The sequence below is a fragment of the Canis lupus genome, chromosome 19 (genome assembly GCF_048164855.1).
Source record: "Canis lupus baileyi chromosome 19, mCanLup2.hap1, whole genome shotgun sequence".
NCBI lineage: Eukaryota > Metazoa > Chordata > Mammalia > Carnivora > Canidae > Canis > Canis lupus.
The window spans coordinates 46,837,671-46,853,941 of NC_132856.1; the positions used below are offsets into that span (position 1 = coordinate 46,837,671).

At 49.2% G+C, this 16,271-nt stretch overlaps 1 protein-coding gene across 1 annotated transcript in view; it reads left to right on the top strand.

Annotated features, from left to right (window-relative positions):
• UNC13A (unc-13 homolog A) overlaps window positions 1-16,271 on the top strand; it is a 64,597-nt gene that overhangs the window by 25,965 nt on the left and 22,361 nt on the right. Inside the window, exons 12-28 of the mRNA XM_072786799.1 lie at window positions 1,878-1,924; window positions 4,664-4,742; window positions 4,904-4,909; window positions 5,358-5,429; window positions 5,741-5,960; window positions 6,442-6,669; window positions 7,581-7,722; window positions 7,847-8,016; window positions 8,628-8,743; window positions 9,826-9,989; window positions 10,389-10,539; window positions 11,169-11,237; window positions 11,770-11,859; window positions 12,077-12,211; window positions 14,178-14,311; window positions 15,609-15,694; window positions 15,882-16,008. Coding sequence (XP_072642900.1) covers window positions 1,878-1,924; window positions 4,664-4,742; window positions 4,904-4,909; window positions 5,358-5,429; window positions 5,741-5,960; window positions 6,442-6,669; window positions 7,581-7,722; window positions 7,847-8,016; window positions 8,628-8,743; window positions 9,826-9,989; window positions 10,389-10,539; window positions 11,169-11,237; window positions 11,770-11,859; window positions 12,077-12,211; window positions 14,178-14,311; window positions 15,609-15,694; window positions 15,882-16,008 — 2,036 coding nt within the window. The remainder of the gene's footprint in view (window positions 1-1,877; window positions 1,925-4,663; window positions 4,743-4,903; window positions 4,910-5,357; window positions 5,430-5,740; window positions 5,961-6,441; window positions 6,670-7,580; window positions 7,723-7,846; window positions 8,017-8,627; window positions 8,744-9,825; window positions 9,990-10,388; window positions 10,540-11,168; window positions 11,238-11,769; window positions 11,860-12,076; window positions 12,212-14,177; window positions 14,312-15,608; window positions 15,695-15,881; window positions 16,009-16,271) is intronic.

Sequence of the window (16,271 nt, forward strand, 5' to 3'; positions counted from 1 at the left end):
CAGCCATTCAGAGGTCAAGTTCATGGATAGGGGTAGCAGTTAGGGATAGGAATAGAGGTCAGAGTTAGGGCAGCAGTCCTAGATCAGAGGTCAGGGTTAAAATTGGTGTTAGGGGGAGGAATCCATGCCTGGGTCACATTGGGTACCAGTGTCAGGGTTGGGGAAAGGTCTGCGGTCTGGTCAGAGAAGAAATTAAGTGAAAGATTAGCGTTAGGGTCAGGGTGACTGCTCAGATGGGCAGGAAGATTGAGGCCATTCATATATCTCTTCAGTTGCTCAAGCCACCCTGGGATGGCGCCAGAACAGTGCCCTTATGCAAGGGGACCTTCCAAACTAGGGTGGGGGTGGCAATAGGAGGTTCTAAATAAACTCCCAAAGTCCTAGACCATCAAACATCAAAGCCACAGAAATTTCAAGTCAAATTTCTTACTTTTTAAAAGATTTTATTTATTAATTTGAGGGAGAGACAGAGATAGTGACAGAGATAGCGACAGAGTTAGCGACAGAGATAGTGACAGCATGAGCAGGGAAGAGAGGGAGAAGCAGGCTCTCTGCTAAGCAGGGATCCATCCCAGGATCCATCTCAGGATCCGGGGATCATGATCTGAGCCAAAGGCAGACGCTTAACCCACTGAGCCATCCAGATGCCCCAAATTTCTTATGTTTTTTCTTAATTTATGTTTTAAAACTGAATTTTAGGGGTACCTGGGTGGCTCAGTCAATTAAGTATCTGTCTTCGGCTCAGGTTATGACCCCAGGGTACTGGGATCGAGTCCTGCATCAGGCTCCCTGCTCAGTGGGGAGCCTGCTTCTCTTTCTCCCTCTGCCATTCCTCCTGCCTGTGCTCTCTGGCTCTCTCTATCTCTCTGTCAAATAAATAAAAATATCTTTTTTAAAAAACCCAGAATTATATTTTTTAACTAAATAATAGGTTCACATGATTCTAAATGCAAAGGGGAGAAAAGAAAACACAGCATAAAGTCTGTTGAATAACTTTAAGTCAGCAAATTAAGTGAAAAAAACAGCAGCTACCCTTGTAATGAAATCAGTAATATGACAATAAATAAATAAATAAACATGGGCAGCCCTCTGGGTTTCACAGAAGGGGTGTAAAGCTATTCCAAGACAGGAAAACTTCCTGGAGGAGGTGATACCCAAAATACTTCAATGATACTTCAGAAGAGAGAGCTGGACCCCTCCCACTCTTCCATCACCCTGCCACCCTTTAGTTATATAGGAGGTGGGGGAGTCAGCCCTGGGTCTACACTGAGATCCGAATGATAAATGGAAGCTGGTCAGGTGCAGTAGGTGGGAGGGCATATAAAGAGCTAGCACAGGGACACCTGGGTGGTGCAGCGGTTGAGCATCTGCCTTTGGCTCAGGGCATGATCCTGGGGTCCTGGGATCAAGTCCTGCATCGGCTCCCCACAGGGAGCCTACTTCTTCCTCTGCCTATGTCTCTGCCTCTCTCTTGAATAAATAAATAAATCTTAAAAAAAAAAAAAAAGCTAGCACGGTTCAGGCAAAGGCCCTGGGGTCTGAGATCAGATGAGCAGGTGAGGCTGGAAGAATGACACTATTATGAGTGTTTGAGTCAGCCCCGGAGAATCCCAGAATAGAGAGCAGGAGCTCTTGTTGGAGTTGATACCAACACATCCCCGTTCTGATAGACAAGGAGACCGAATTCTACTGAGATTGGTGATAAAGAGGTGCTCTTCTCTCCCTATTTTACAGATGGACAAACTGAGGCCCAGAGAAAGCTTAAGAACACACAATGAGGACTAGGACCCAGCCCAAAGGGGAGACAAAAGTGGGTGGGGAGCCTAGTCTGGCCTGAGGAGAGGCTGTCACACTGATCATATCTGTCTGTCCCACAGGCCCGAGGAGAAGGAGAAATGTCTAAATCGCTGTGGTTCAAAGGCGGGTGAGTAATGGAATTGTGGGGGTAGAAGAAACTTTTGAACCTAGAGCTTGAGACTGCTTTACCTCACACCTCTGCCCCATGAGGGCAGCAAGGGGTTCCATTTAGACAGGGGACAGACTGAGTGACAGGTCAGGTGAAATAATGTGCCTCTATCCTAAGACATTCACTATAGACAGAAGCCAAAGACAGTGACACATTGAATCCTCATAACACACCCACGGGAGGCCGGCTACTCCTATTTTACGGGTGGGGAAACTGAGTCCAAAGAGGTACATGCCTCACCCCAGCCGCTTGTATTACTCAAGACCATTCTCCCCTAGAAATAAATATAAGATAAAGGAGGAGCCTATTTCCGGCGGCAATACCTCTGTAATCCTGGAGTGCATTTTTTGCTTTGATTCCGGTTTTTAAATATCCCAGATCATCGCTGTGGTTGCTGGGTCTTTAATGAGAACCATTTGGGCTTCCATGGAGCATTTTGTCATATCTGACTTCTTAAGTTTCTAATTTTCGGGGCTTTCTTTTCCTTCAGCATCTGAGTGGTGAGGTTAGAAGATGTGAAAGATATTTTTAAATTCCACTAATGTTTTAAAATTAGCAGCAGGAGGGTGACCGCCTTCCCTTGTACGTCCTCTGCACACAGAGGCGCGGAGACACAAGCTGTGACTCCCAGATGAGCAGGTGTGCTGGGTGGGGAGCCCCGGAAGCAGGGACCGACACGGGGATACACACATGATTTATGGAAGAAGCGCCCTCAGGAGAAATGTGTGAGGGAGGCAGGGGGAGGCAGGGGGAGCAGCCAAGCACAGATGTCGTTCAGGAGTCACTGTGCCTCTGCCTGATTCTGCAGGGAGCTCTGGCACGTAAGTAGCACCCCAGGGCTTGTCCAGAGTCATTGGCTGCCAGGCACTTCTCTCACCGGCCCATGGGAAGCTTCTGGAGAGGAGCCACCCCTGAAACTTCTTTGGGATGAGAGCACCTCTCAGTAAAGTGAATTTGTACAGGCCACAGTGGCCTCCGCCGCAGGGCTCATTCAGATCCACCAGCTACGCCAACACTGCCAAGAGGCAACAGCGCACATTTCCAGCTCCCTTGTTCCCATGAGCTTTGAAGTCACTCCTTCCAGAATAGATTTTAAAATTTCATTTATTTATCTGAGAGAGAGAAGGAGAGAGCGAGCATGAGGGGTCGGGGAGAGAGACAAGCAGACTCTCCGCTGAGCAGGGAGCCCGACGTCTGGGGATCATGACCTGAGCCGAAGGCAGATGCTTAATCGACTGAGCCACCCAGGCGTCCCGTTCCAGAATAGATTTTATTTATTATTTATTTATATATATTTTAAAGATTTTGTTTATTTACTCATGAGAGACACACAGAGAGAGGCGGAGACACAGGCAGAGGGGGAAGCAGGCTCCATCCAGGGAGCCTGATGTGGGACTTGATCCTGGGGACTTCAGGATCATGCCCTGGGCCGAAGGCAGATGCTCAACCACTGAGCTACCCAGGCGTCCCTATTTATATATATTTTTAAAGCTTTATTTATTTATGAGAGACAAAGAGAGAGAGAGAGAGAGGCAGAGAGAGAAGCAGGCTCCCCGCAGGGAGCCGGATGCGGGACTTGATCCCGGATCCTGTTATCATGCCCTGAGCCAAAGTCAGATGCTCAACCGCTGAGCCACCCAGGTGTCCCCCAGGAGATTGTAAATCTACATACCTATTTCCAATTTTGAGCAGAGGAAAAGACTTCATGAATATTTTAGTATATTATTTAGATTTGCTTTAATTCAAATTTTCATTCAACTTGGGCAACTGGGGCACCTGGGTAGCTCAGTGGTTGAGCGTGTCTGCCTTTGGCTCAGGTCGTGATCCGGGGTCCTGGGATCGAGTCACGCATTGGGCTTCTGGCAGGGAGCTACTTCTCCCTCTGTCTATGTTTCTGCTTCTCTCTCTGTGTCTCTGTGAACAAATTTTTTAACAAATTAAAAAAACAAAACGTGGGCAACTGCGTCATCTCCCGTTTCCCAGATGAGGAAGCTGGTGTCCAGTGTCTTCATCTCCTAGGGCCACTAGGACAAACTATCACAAATGAATAGCTTAAAACAACAGAAATAGGGACTCCTGGGTGGCTCAGCGGTTGAGTGTCTGCCTTTGGCTCAGGGTGTGATTCCGGAGTCCCAGATCGAGTCCCACATCGGGCTCCATGCGTGGAGCCTGCATCTTCCTCTGCCTGTGTCTCTGCCTCTCTCAATCTGTGTCTCTCATGAATAAATAAATAAAATAGAAAAACAGAAATAGATTCTCTTATAGTTCTGGAGATCAGAATTCCAAAGTCGAGTTGTTGGCTGGCCCACACTCCCTCTGACACCTGTAGGGGAGAACCCGTCTTTGCCTTGCTAGCTGCTGGTAACTGCTGGCAATCCTCAGGGTTCCTTGGTTTGTAAATGTGTCACTCTAATCTCTGTCTCTTGTCACATTGCCATCTCCCTTTTTATAAAGACACCAGTTATACTGGATAAGGGGCCCACCTACTCTAGGATGACCTCATCTTAACTAATTATATCTGCGATGACCCCACTTCCAAATAAGTCCACATTGTGAGGTTAGTGGGGGGGGACTTAAATGGATCTTTTCCGGAAATACGATTAATCCTGGGGGAGATCAAGTGATGTCCGGGCCTCAAGTGATGTCTATTGGAGGAAGAGGGAAGCCTGGGTTCTTGACATCCTGTGTGTGTTGCAGCCCTGGAGGTGGCCTCATCATCATTGACAGCATGCCAGACATCCGCAAGAGGAAGCCCATTCCACTCGTGAGCGACCTGGTGAGCCCCTGGCCCTCTCCTCCCCCAGCAGAGGAGGACTGCCATAGCAGTGCTCAACCTATACAACTGCCCATGGCAGGCCTGGGACTGGGAGCTGGCAAAGTGTTCTCTGGAACTAATGTAATCTGATTTCTACCCTATCTGCTGCACGGACACCTTAGGCCATGGTGAGTGATGGTAACCTGGGCCTCCAATCTCCATCTCTTCCCCAGACCACCCACCCTGCCACTAGGATCTTTCAACTGGCCCCAACCCATGGGTTTTGGGGAGAAGGACCCTCCATATCCTAAAGTTTATGGGTGGGGGAGAGAGCAGGTGATCCCTGACCTTGGTTCATGGGGTGGCTGGTAGTTTTGTTCTGTGGCTGGCAATCATGCCAAGTGCAGCTCTTGAGTCTGGTGGGGGATGGGTGAGTCAGGGGTGTGAGGCTGCACACTTCTAACCCAGAACCTGTAAAACTTTCCAATTCTTTCCTGGTTCTGCTCCTGCTGCTCTGACCTGTTTTTCCTATTCGCGGCTGTGGCCCCAAACTGTGGCTGTGGATTCTGCTTGTGGTGACAACCCCTTGGGTGTGAATCGACCCCTGTGACTCCCTGGATGATCTCCCTGCCCCAGTCCCTGGTCCAGTCCAGAAAAGCAGGCATCACCTCAGCCTTGGCCTCCAGCACTTTGAACAACGAAGAGCTGGTGCGTGAGGGGCCTCCCATTCCACTGGTTGAGGGCTGGGCTGGGCTGGGGGCTCCTGGAGGAGGAGGAGGAGGAGGAGGAGGAGGAGGAGGAGGAGGGGGAGGAGAGTGTGGTAGAGACGCGCATTCCTCGCTCTCCAGAGTCTGGTTTCCAGAATTGGGTTGTACAACATCTTGCCAACTCGATCTGTGCAGGGAGCCGTGGTCCCACAGCCTGGGGGCAGGGGGAGGGACTGAGACTTGACTATACTCAGCAAGGGGATGAGCGCGAGGCAGGACAGAGCCCCACGCCGCCCCCCTCCCTCCCCTCAGAAAAACCACGTTTACAAGAAGACCCTGCAAGCCTTAATCTATCCCATCTCCTGCACGACGCCGCACAACTTCGAGGTGTGGACGGCCACCACGCCCACCTACTGCTACGAGTGCGAGGGGCTGCTGTGGGGCATCGCGCGGCAGGGCATGCGCTGCACCGAGTGCGGGGTCAAGTGCCACGAGAAGTGCCAGGACCTGCTCAACGCAGATTGCCTGCAGCGTGAGCGCTGGGCTGGAGGGGCGGGGCCCCGCGGAGGTGGGGGCGGGGCTTCCTGGCTGCAGGATTGTGGGGAAGAGGGGGTAAGGGATGTGACAGGGTCCGAGAGGGGCGGGGCGGGACCCAGGAGCTAGCTAACCTGCAAGGGATGGCCTTACTGAGAGTCAGCGGTTCCCCTGGAGAAAATTGGGTTAGGGTTAGGGTTGGCTCCCGAGGAAGGGGGTTCAGAGTGGGGGGAGGAGTCGCCGAAGGGGCGAGGTCTAGGCAGGGGGGACTGAAGGGTGGAGGGGTAGAGGATTCAGAGAGCAAGTAGAAAGCTCTAGCAGCTCCAGCTTTGGGGTGAGGGTGAGTCACCTGAGCCCCCATGGATTAAAGCACCCTTCGCTTTAATCCATGCCGCCGAGGAAGCTCTGGAATGGGAGTTGGGGTTCTGGCTCCTGAGAGGGAGCGCGCTCTGGACGGTGAGTGCTGTGTGCGTCCGCAGGGGCTGCAGAAAAGAGCTCCAAGCACGGGGCGGAGGACCGCACGCAGAACATCATCATGGTGCTCAAGGACCGCATGAAGATCCGGGAGCGCAACAAACCTGAGATCTTCGAGCTCATCCAGGAGATCTTCGCCGTGACCAAGACCGCGCATACACAGCAGATGAAGGCGGTCAAGCAGAGCGTGCTGGACGGCACATCCAAGTGGTCGGCCAAGATCAGCATCACTGGTGAGGCCGCGGGGGCTGGGGTGGCCACAGGCTCCCTTCTTCTCAGTCCCCTGTGCGTCCTCCTATGGCTCCTTTGCTGAGTGTACTCGAATGTGTCCATGTCTTTTCCCATGTCCATAAGTGAGTGTGCTCACAGCGTGGGTGGGCATGAATGCCTCCAAATGTGAGTGCATGACTCTCTGTCTGGATGAGTCTTGGTTGGTGCCTTCCCAGAATCAGACCCCAAAAAGAGGAATTGAGGGCACATTGTTTATTTGGGGGTGATGCCATGGGAGTTGAGAAGTGAGCCTGGGAGGGAAGGAGACCCATACAGGGTGCCAATGATCAGGCAATGCTGTGGAGGATTGGGGCTCAGTTCCCCCCGGGGACCACTGGGGGACAGTGTGGAGCTCACACAGTGGAGTGGTCCTGCCCAGGGGTGGGAGTCTTAGGCTGTTTATCCATGCCCAACCTCATTCAAATTTCCCTGAAAGCAGACCTCGAGATGAGGATTTCAGGGCAGATGGATATCCAGGAGGTGGCCCCAGGAAGCCGCAGTGCTAGTGGAGACATGAGTCTGGGAGCAGGAAGGGAAGGAGCCCTGCAGGGGACACCAGTAAACAGGTGACTCCATGAGCAACTGTAAGCTCAGTCCTGCTGGAGATTTCAGGACAATGTATAGAATGTCCTACCCCGGAGTGACCCTGGGGCACCTTCGCATTCTGCATCAGCTGAGGGCTCCTTGAGTGTTAACTCTCTACCATGCCCTTCACGTCTTGTGGGTGTCCCCATGGACTCCTTTGATCAGAACAAAGCCCTCAAGCCATGTCACAGGTGTCCCCAGTAAGCAGCCTGAAGCCCATGGCAGTGACTGTTCTCAGCATGTGTCACTCCTTGAGCTCATATTTGTATTTGTCCTTTGTGTCTTACAGTGGTCTGTGCCCAGGGTTTGCAGGCAAAGGACAAGACAGGATCCAGCGACCCCTATGTCACTGTCCAGGTTGGGAAGACCAAGAAACGGACAAAAACTATCTATGGGAACCTGAACCCTGTGTGGGAGGAGAACTTCCACTTGTAAGTGCCTGGTTAAACCCCTGGCCCCCTCAGCGGAGCTCTCTGCTGGGGCAGCTGCAGGGGGCTCCAAGAGCAGCGTATGCCGGCCACCTGACTCCAGCCTCTGCCTCCCCCCACCCTGCAGTGAATGTCACAACTCCTCAGACCGAATCAAGGTGCGGGTCTGGGATGAGGATGATGACATCAAATCCCGTGTGAAGCAGCGGTTTAAGAGGGAATCTGATGACTTCCTGGGACAGACGATCATCGAGGTGCGGACACTCAGCGGCGAGATGGACGTGTGGTACAACCTGGGTGAGCATGGGTGGTGTTCTGCAAGGGACAGGGAGGGTGTTCCAGAGAGCCAAAAAGGGAAACCAGGGTCAGGAGGAATTAGTCTAGGAGCCCAGTCTGAAGAGGGAGGCAGCGTCTATGAATCCCAATCTGATGTGGGAGACAAGGACTGTGAGGCCCAGTCTGATGGAGGAGGCAGGGTCTGTGAACCCAATCTGATGGGGCAGAAAGCAAGACCTGAGGATCCTAGTCTGAGGAGAGAGGCTCCAGCCCAGGAACCCTGTCTAAGATGAGTGGACTCTGCAGATCTTGATCTAATGGGAGAGGCAGGGCCTGAGAGCCCAGTCTGGGGGGGGAGAAGCAGGGTCTAGGGCTCCTGGTTAAAGAGGAAGATGAGGACTCAGGAATTTGACCTGAGCAAGGAAGAAAGATCTGGAGTCCTAGTTGAAGGAAGAGACAGGGCCTAGCGAATTCTAGGCTAATGGGAGAGGCACAAGCCTAGAAAGCCAATCTGAGAAGTTACCCAGGTCTTAATCTCAGGGAGTCCAGGAGGGCTACAGTCATGCATACATTAAAATATCCCAGGCCCAGATTGGAAAGTTCTGATGCAGCCACTCCTTTCTGTTCTGCAGACAAGCGGACTGACAAATCCGCTGTATCGGGTGCCATCCGGCTACACATCAGTGTGGAGATCAAAGGGGAGGAAAAGGTGGCCCCCTACCATGTCCAGTACACTTGTCTGCACGAGGTGAGGCCCACCACTCCTCCCTGCCTTCAAAGCTCACAAGATCTCCCACATTGCCCCCACTTGCCATTTCTGCCTGCCCTAGCCCCACTTTCCTCTTTCCAGCCACACCATCTACACTCCCTGGGCCTCCAAGACTGTCCCCCATGCCATTCCTTCTGCCTGGAAAACTACCCCCCCATCCGTCTAGTTTCAGGGCTGCCTCCTCTGGGAAGCCTTCCCTGACCTCTAGGCAGACTCTCACTACCCAGCTCCAGGCCTTCCATCTGTCCCAGACCCGAACAGGGGGCCTCTGGAGAGAACTCAGTTTGTTGAATGAATAAATGATTAAATGGACAAATTGATGATGAGTGGTTAAAAGGATAAGTGGATGGATAGATGTGTGGTTGAACTATTGGAAGTATAGATGGATGGATGAGTAAATTTGGGGGTGGTTGGATTGGTAGTTGGGTGGAAAAATAGATGTCAGATGAATGGATGGATGGATGGATGGATGGATGGATGGATGGATGGATAAATTGATGGGTAGATAAATAGGAGATGGATAGTTGGATGGGTTAATTGCTGAATGGACAGATTAAGTTGTGGGTAGATATATGGAATGGATGGATGGTGGTTGGATTATTAGAAGGGAAGATTAGTGCATGGATGAAGTTTTGGGTAGATGAATGGTGGGTGGGTGGATGAGTGGATGAATGGGCAGGCAGACAGATGGAAGTTTAAATAGACGGGTGGGTGGATGGATGGATAAAAGGATGGTTGGATGAAAGGATAGAGGAGTGGACAGGTGGATTGGGGGTAGCTGGATCAATGGGTGAATGAGTAGATGGATAGATAGATGGATAGGTGGGTAGGTGGGTGGACAGATGGATGGTTGTATGGTTAAAGTGTTACAAGGATGAGTGAGTGGATGGGTGAAATTTTTGGTAGTTGAATGAATTGGTGGGTGGTGGATGGATGAAAGAGTAGATGAATAAATTAATGAATAAGTGTATGGGTGATGTAAGCTGCCCTGGACCTGGGATCTTTCTAACCCCTTGTGCCTCAATGCACTCTCCATGATGCCTTCTCCCTCTTGGTGGCAGAACCTGTTCCACTTCGTGACAGACGTGCAGAACAATGGGGTTGTGAAGATCCCAGATGCCAAGGGTGACGACGCCTGGAAGGTTTACTATGATGAGACAGCGCAGGAGATTGTGGATGAATTTGCCATGCGCTATGGCGTCGAGTCCATCTACCAAGCCATGACGTGAGGCTGCAGGCTGGGGTGGACATGAGGGCAAGGTGCAGGAAACTGGGGTGAGGGGGTCACCAAGTAAACACTGGCAGACCTAGTGGTGGAAGGGTTCTTGGGAGAAGGATCCAAAGAGGGTGTGGGTGTGGTGGGCATTCTGTAATCCCTTGGAGGTTAGGAAAGTACCACTTCTGGGAGTTGAAATAACAGTGTGAGAATCAGAGTTAGAGGCAGAGCTAGGACAACCCATAGAGGAGACAGAGAAACTTGGAAAACAATCTGCCAGAAAGAATGGTTTGGAGGTTAGAGGGGGCCACTCACAGATGCTGTCTTGGAGGTATTCTGGGGGGAGGGGGGATCACTGCCTGTCCTGGCTGGATGCCAGGCCTAATTTCTCCCATTCCCTCCCACCAGCCACTTTGCCTGCCTCTCCTCCAAGTACATGTGTCCTGGGGTGCCCGCCGTCATGAGCACCCTGCTTGCCAACATCAATGCCTACTATGCGCACACCACCGCCTCCACCAACGTGTCCGCCTCTGACCGCTTTGCTGCCTCCAACTTCGGGGTCAGTCCCAGAGACCGGGGCTGCAGGAGGAGGGAGAGCCCAACGCTGTGCTGGTCATACCCTGTGTGACTCCCTGGTCTCCAATCTGGACCTGACTTTTTGTGTGACTTTGCACCAGCCACTTGTCCTTCCTTCCTTCCTTCCTTCCTTCCTTCCTTCCTTCCTTCCTTCCTTCCTTCCTTCCTTCTCTCTCTCTCTCTCTCTTCTTTCTTTCTTTCTTTCTTTCTTTCTTTCTTTCTTTCTTTCTTTCTTTCTTTCTTTCTTTTCTTTCTTTTAATGTATTCATGAGAGACACAGACAGAGAGAGAGGCAGAGACACAGGCAGAGGGAGAAGCAGGCTCCATGCGGGAGCCCGATGTGGGACTCGATCCCGTGACTTCAGGATCATGCCCTTGGCCAAACGCAGGCGCTAAACCACTGAGCCACCCAGGGGTCCCTCACTTGTCCTATCTAAGCCTCAATTTACCCCTCTGTAGAATGGAAATGAATATTACAGGGGTTCAGTTCTATGGTGGTTGGGGGGCACTTAGTATATAGTAAGTACTCACCCAATATGGCAGCCACTTTTAGCTGCTACACTTGACCCCCATGTCCCTGCTTCCATCCGTCTTTCTCCTCTCCTTCCTCAGAAAGAGCGCTTTGTCAAGCTCCTGGACCAGCTGCACAACTCCCTGCGGATTGACCTCTCCATGTATCGGGTAAGAAGTGCATGCATGATGACTTGCTTGCTTTTACACATATGTGTGTGCCCACTGGGGAGAGCTCCCATCAGGCGTGTACATGGGAGGACCCATATTAATATGTGGAATGTGTTCCTTTGACATTTGTACACATATGTGGGCAGCATCTGCCCAACATGCTAGATACATCCAACCAGACTCCCCCAGTTGCTTCAAGATATTCTCATGGACCTTCACATATTTCCTGAAACTTGGGGGGGCTCTTGTATTTCCTCTAAAACAGTGCTACCCCACCAGACTCCCCCAGTTGCTTCAAGATGTTCTCATGGACCTTCACATATTTCCTGAAACTTGGCGGGGGGGGGCTCTTGTGTTTCCCCTAAAACAGTGCTACCCCACCAGACTCCCCCAGTTGCTTCAAGATGTTCTCATGGACCTTCACATATTTCCTGAAACTTGGCGGGAGGGGGGGCTCTTGTGTTTCCCCTAAAACACTACTACCCCACCCAGCCTTCTTCCATAATCTTACCCCTCTTCTCCCTTCCAACAGAATAACTTCCCAGCCAGCAGCCCAGAGAGACTCCAGGACCTCAAATCCACTGTGGACCTTCTCACCAGCATCACCTTCTTTCGGATGAAGGTAAGAAGGAGACCCAGTCCCATCAGCCCCCTGAGGGGCATTTTCTAGCACTCTTAGCTCCTAATCAAGCAACATTTCACCTGGAGAGTAGTGCCCTTTTTCAATGACCCTCTGCTTTCATGCTGCTACATTTCCTTAAACTCATAACCACTTGTAGCCACTTCCTGGGTCCTCCTGTCCCAGACAGGCCAACTTGTGCCTGTTTCCCTCCCTCTAGGTGCAAGAACTCCAGAGCCCACCCCGAGCCAGCCAGGTGGTGAAAGACTGTGTGAAAGCCTGCCTCAACTCTACTTATGAATACATCTTCAACAACTGTCATGAACTCTACAGTCGGGAGTACCAGACAGACCCGGTAAGGACTCCAGATAAAGCAGAAAGGAATAGGGGTTACCAACCAGACCCCAGCCCAAATCCCAGGTCTGCCCCTTCTAAAGTGATTTAACTGAGCCGCAGTATCTCCCTCTGTAAAATGGGGTCATGAATCCATATCTCTGGATTGAGGAGAAAATTCAAAGATGCTATCTTTAGATAAAATGTAGGTAAGTGCTTAGCACCTGATAGACAACAGATGAGCAATAAATTCAGTTTTAGTTAAACTCAGTTGAGTTTGGCATACAGTGTGCTCCCATAGAATCACTAATGGAATCGCTATTCAATAAATGTTGAATTTAATTTCTTGAGTAGAGGTCAGTTTTGGTCATTTCAACTCAATTTATTTGAGATTTTTTTAAGATTATTTATTTATTCATGAGAGACAGAGAGAGAAGAGGAGACATAGGCAGAGGGAGAAGCAGGTGCCTCACAGGGACCCCAATGTGGGGCTCGATCCCGGGACTGGGATCACACCCTGAGCCTAAGGCAGTTGCTCAACCACTGAGCCACCCAGGAGTCCCTATATGAGATCTTTCAACATGTGTTTATCTACACATATAATTCCAGGATTGTCAATAAGGTTTCAAGGAGCTTATTCCCTTTTAAAAGGGAAAGATAAATAGATTGAAACTCAACCTAGGGTGATTAGCCCTGGGATGGAGGAATTGCAGGAGACTGTGGGAGCTAAGGTGGCCCCTTCCTCACCTTGGGTTTCTGATAGGAGATAACACATTAGCTCAATTTAGTGAGATTTTTATTTCATTCTGTTAATTTACACTCAGGTTGACTTCAAGTTGAAGTCAACCTGAGTTTAAATCAAGTCACTTTTATTTATTTATTTTTATTTTTTTATTTATGATAGTCACAGAGAGAGAAAGAGAGAGGCAGAGAGAGAAGCAGGCTCCATGCACCGGGAGCCTGATGTGGGATTCGATCCCGGGTCTCCAGGATCGCGCCCTGGGCCAAAGGCAGGCGCCAAACTGCTGCGCCACCCAGGGATCCCAAATCAAGTCACTTTTAACTGAATTGGGTTGAGGTGCAGTGGATTAAATTGGGTTGGGTTTAGTTCAACTATAAAGAGTTGAGTCCCATTTATTTCTATTCAGGTGATTCAACATTGCTCTTGGCTAATTACTGAGCAAAACTGAGTTGGATTAGCAGGGTTTAATTGAATAAAAATCCATTTATTTCTATTCAGTTGACTTGAAGTTATTCTTGACTGGGTTGAGTGGGCTTGAGTTAGGATGAGATGGGTTGTTAGGTTAGGCATAGTTGAGTTCAAATTAATTAGTTTGAGTTGGACTCATTTCAGTTGAATTAGCTACATTCATTTTCACTGATTGGCTAAAGTTGGATTGAACTGGCCTGAGTATGTTAGATTGGGTTGAATAGATAGCATTGGATTGGATTGATTCAGTTGACTTGAATTAGATTGTTAGGTTGGGTTGAGTTCAAGTCGATTTATTTCCATTATTCTGACTTAGGATGATGTTGATCTTGGATGAGTTGATTAGGTTCAATCCAATTGAATTCATTTGAGTTTAATTCAATCCAGTTAAGTTTAATTCCACTCCATTCAGTATAATTGGCCCAAGTTCCGTTTCATTGAATTAATTCTGAGAACCTCCATCTGTTAAGCTAAATGGGCCTGATTGGCATTCATTTCAGCCCCATTTGGTTTAGTGGGCTTCAGTTTTTTCCAACTAAATTCAGTTCTATTCACTTTTATGAGTTGAGTCTAATAAAGCTTTGTTGAGCTGCATGGACATGACCTCTGTTTGGGCCAGTTTACATGAACTCAGTTCCTTTTCATACAGCTCTCCTACCTGAACCACACATGTGTTAATGGGACCCCTTCCTCACTAACCTCCTGTCTCACAATAATGAACTAACCAAGGCACCTATCCCTGAGCCCCTTTGGCCAATGTCTCCACTGCCCCTTCTAGGCCAAGAAGGGAGAAGTTCCCCCAGAGGAACAGGGACCCAGCATCAAGAACCTTGACTTTTGGTCCAAGCTGATCACTCTCATAGTGTCCATCATTGAGGAAGACAAAAATTCCTACACTCCCTGCCTCAACCAGTGAGTTGTGTTATCTGTGCAGTTAATTTTCCGGAGGTCATTATGTGCGTACGTATGTGTGCACAATTTTGTGTCTTATGTGTAAAGGTGATCATGTCTAATTACACATAATATGATGTCTATCTAGAGGCAACTGTAGGTATGGTTGTGCCTGAATGAAATATGGCATAGTTTACAAACATATACATGAAACTGTGTGTATGTATACAATTGCTGGTGTAATCAGGCATATATTTTGTATGTATTGATTTGTGTGAATAACACTGTGTACATATGTATATAATTTTGAATGTGTGTGCAGGTTCATAAGTAACAATAGACATGTTGCTCAAGTATTTACTATATGCTAGATACTCTACTAAATGTTTTACATTTAAATTGCATTATATCTTGTGTGTAGATCTAATTCATTGTATATTGTAGCCTATGGGTTTAATTGTATATATGCATACAATTGTGGAATGCACTTCAATATACAATATTGTATATTGTGTAATTGTGTGTATGTACATAGTTTAGGTTTGTAGATTTATACATTTGTAGAGTTTTCATCTCTGTTAGCTAAATGAACTGCTGTGTCTTATTTCTCTCTGAGTGCTAGAGGGGCTCCTAACTCTGGTGTGCCAATATCTCTTGGTTAGTTAGATATTCAGTTAAGATCAGGGATTTGGAATGGATGGGCTAAGGGTGGATGCATAAGGGTGGGCAGATGGATGGAGATATGATTGAATGGAGAAATGAACAGATGGGTGGGTAGATGGTTGGATGAATAGGTGGATGGATGGATGGATGGATGGATGGATTGGTTGATGGAAGGATGAATGAGTACATAAAGGAATGGATGGATAGCTGATTGGATGGAGAAATGGATGGATAGATGGATGGATGGATGGATGGATGGATGGATGGATGAGTGGGTGAATAGGTGGATGAATGGATAGATTGGTGGAAGGATGAAAGGGTAGATAAAAGAATGGATGGCTGATTAGATGGAGAAATGGACTGATGGATGGATGGATGGATGAGTGGATAGACAGATGAGTGAGAGAATGGATAGGTAGAAAGGTGGATGACTGGGTGAATGAATGGATGAAGGGATGGAGAGATAGATGGGTGGAGGCTCATGGAGAAGCAGGGCTTCAGTTCAGAGTCACTCAGCAAGTCAGTGGCTTTGAGGGAGCTTGAACCCAGATCCCCCTGTCTATCCTGCACTACCCTCTGGGATGGGAAGGCCAAAGCAGCCTGTGCCATCTTGCTTCCATCTGGCGAGGTTTCATTGTTCTACGACCTTCACCAGGTTTCCCCAGGAGCTGAACGTGGGTAAAATCAGTGCCGAAGTGATGTGGAACCTGTTTGCCCAGGACATGAAGTATGCCATGGAGGGTGAGTACTCTCATCCCCATGTCTGCCAATCTAGCTATAAAGGTAGTTGTGCTTCAGTAGTATCCCCTCCGAGGCTGTGAGTGCCCTCAGGCTTGAGGTTGGACACCTGTGATGGCCAGGGTAGGTGCTGCCAAGACAGAGGGTGGAGACCCTCCTGACTGAGCCACTTCCATTCTCACCCTACCAGAGCATGACAAGCATCGCCTATGCAAGAGCGCTGACTACATGAACCTACACTTCAAGGTTAAGTGGCTGTACAATGAGTATGTGGCAGAGCTTCCTGCCTTCAAGGACCGCGTGCCTGAGTACCCTGCGTAAGTCCCTTGCCCCAAGCCAGAACTATAGCACTGACAGATAGACTGAGGCCCAGGGATGAGATCTGACCTACTCAGGGCTCCCTGGGCATCAAGGGCATAGTGGGGTTCAAACCTAGTAGTCTCTATTTTCAGCCATTGGACTATGGATTCCTATAGCCCTGACAATTAATATTTATAAGTATCAGAAACTGCACTGAGCGGTCCTATGTGCCTTTTCTCATTTAATCCTTTTGACAATTCTATAAGATGGGAGCATTATA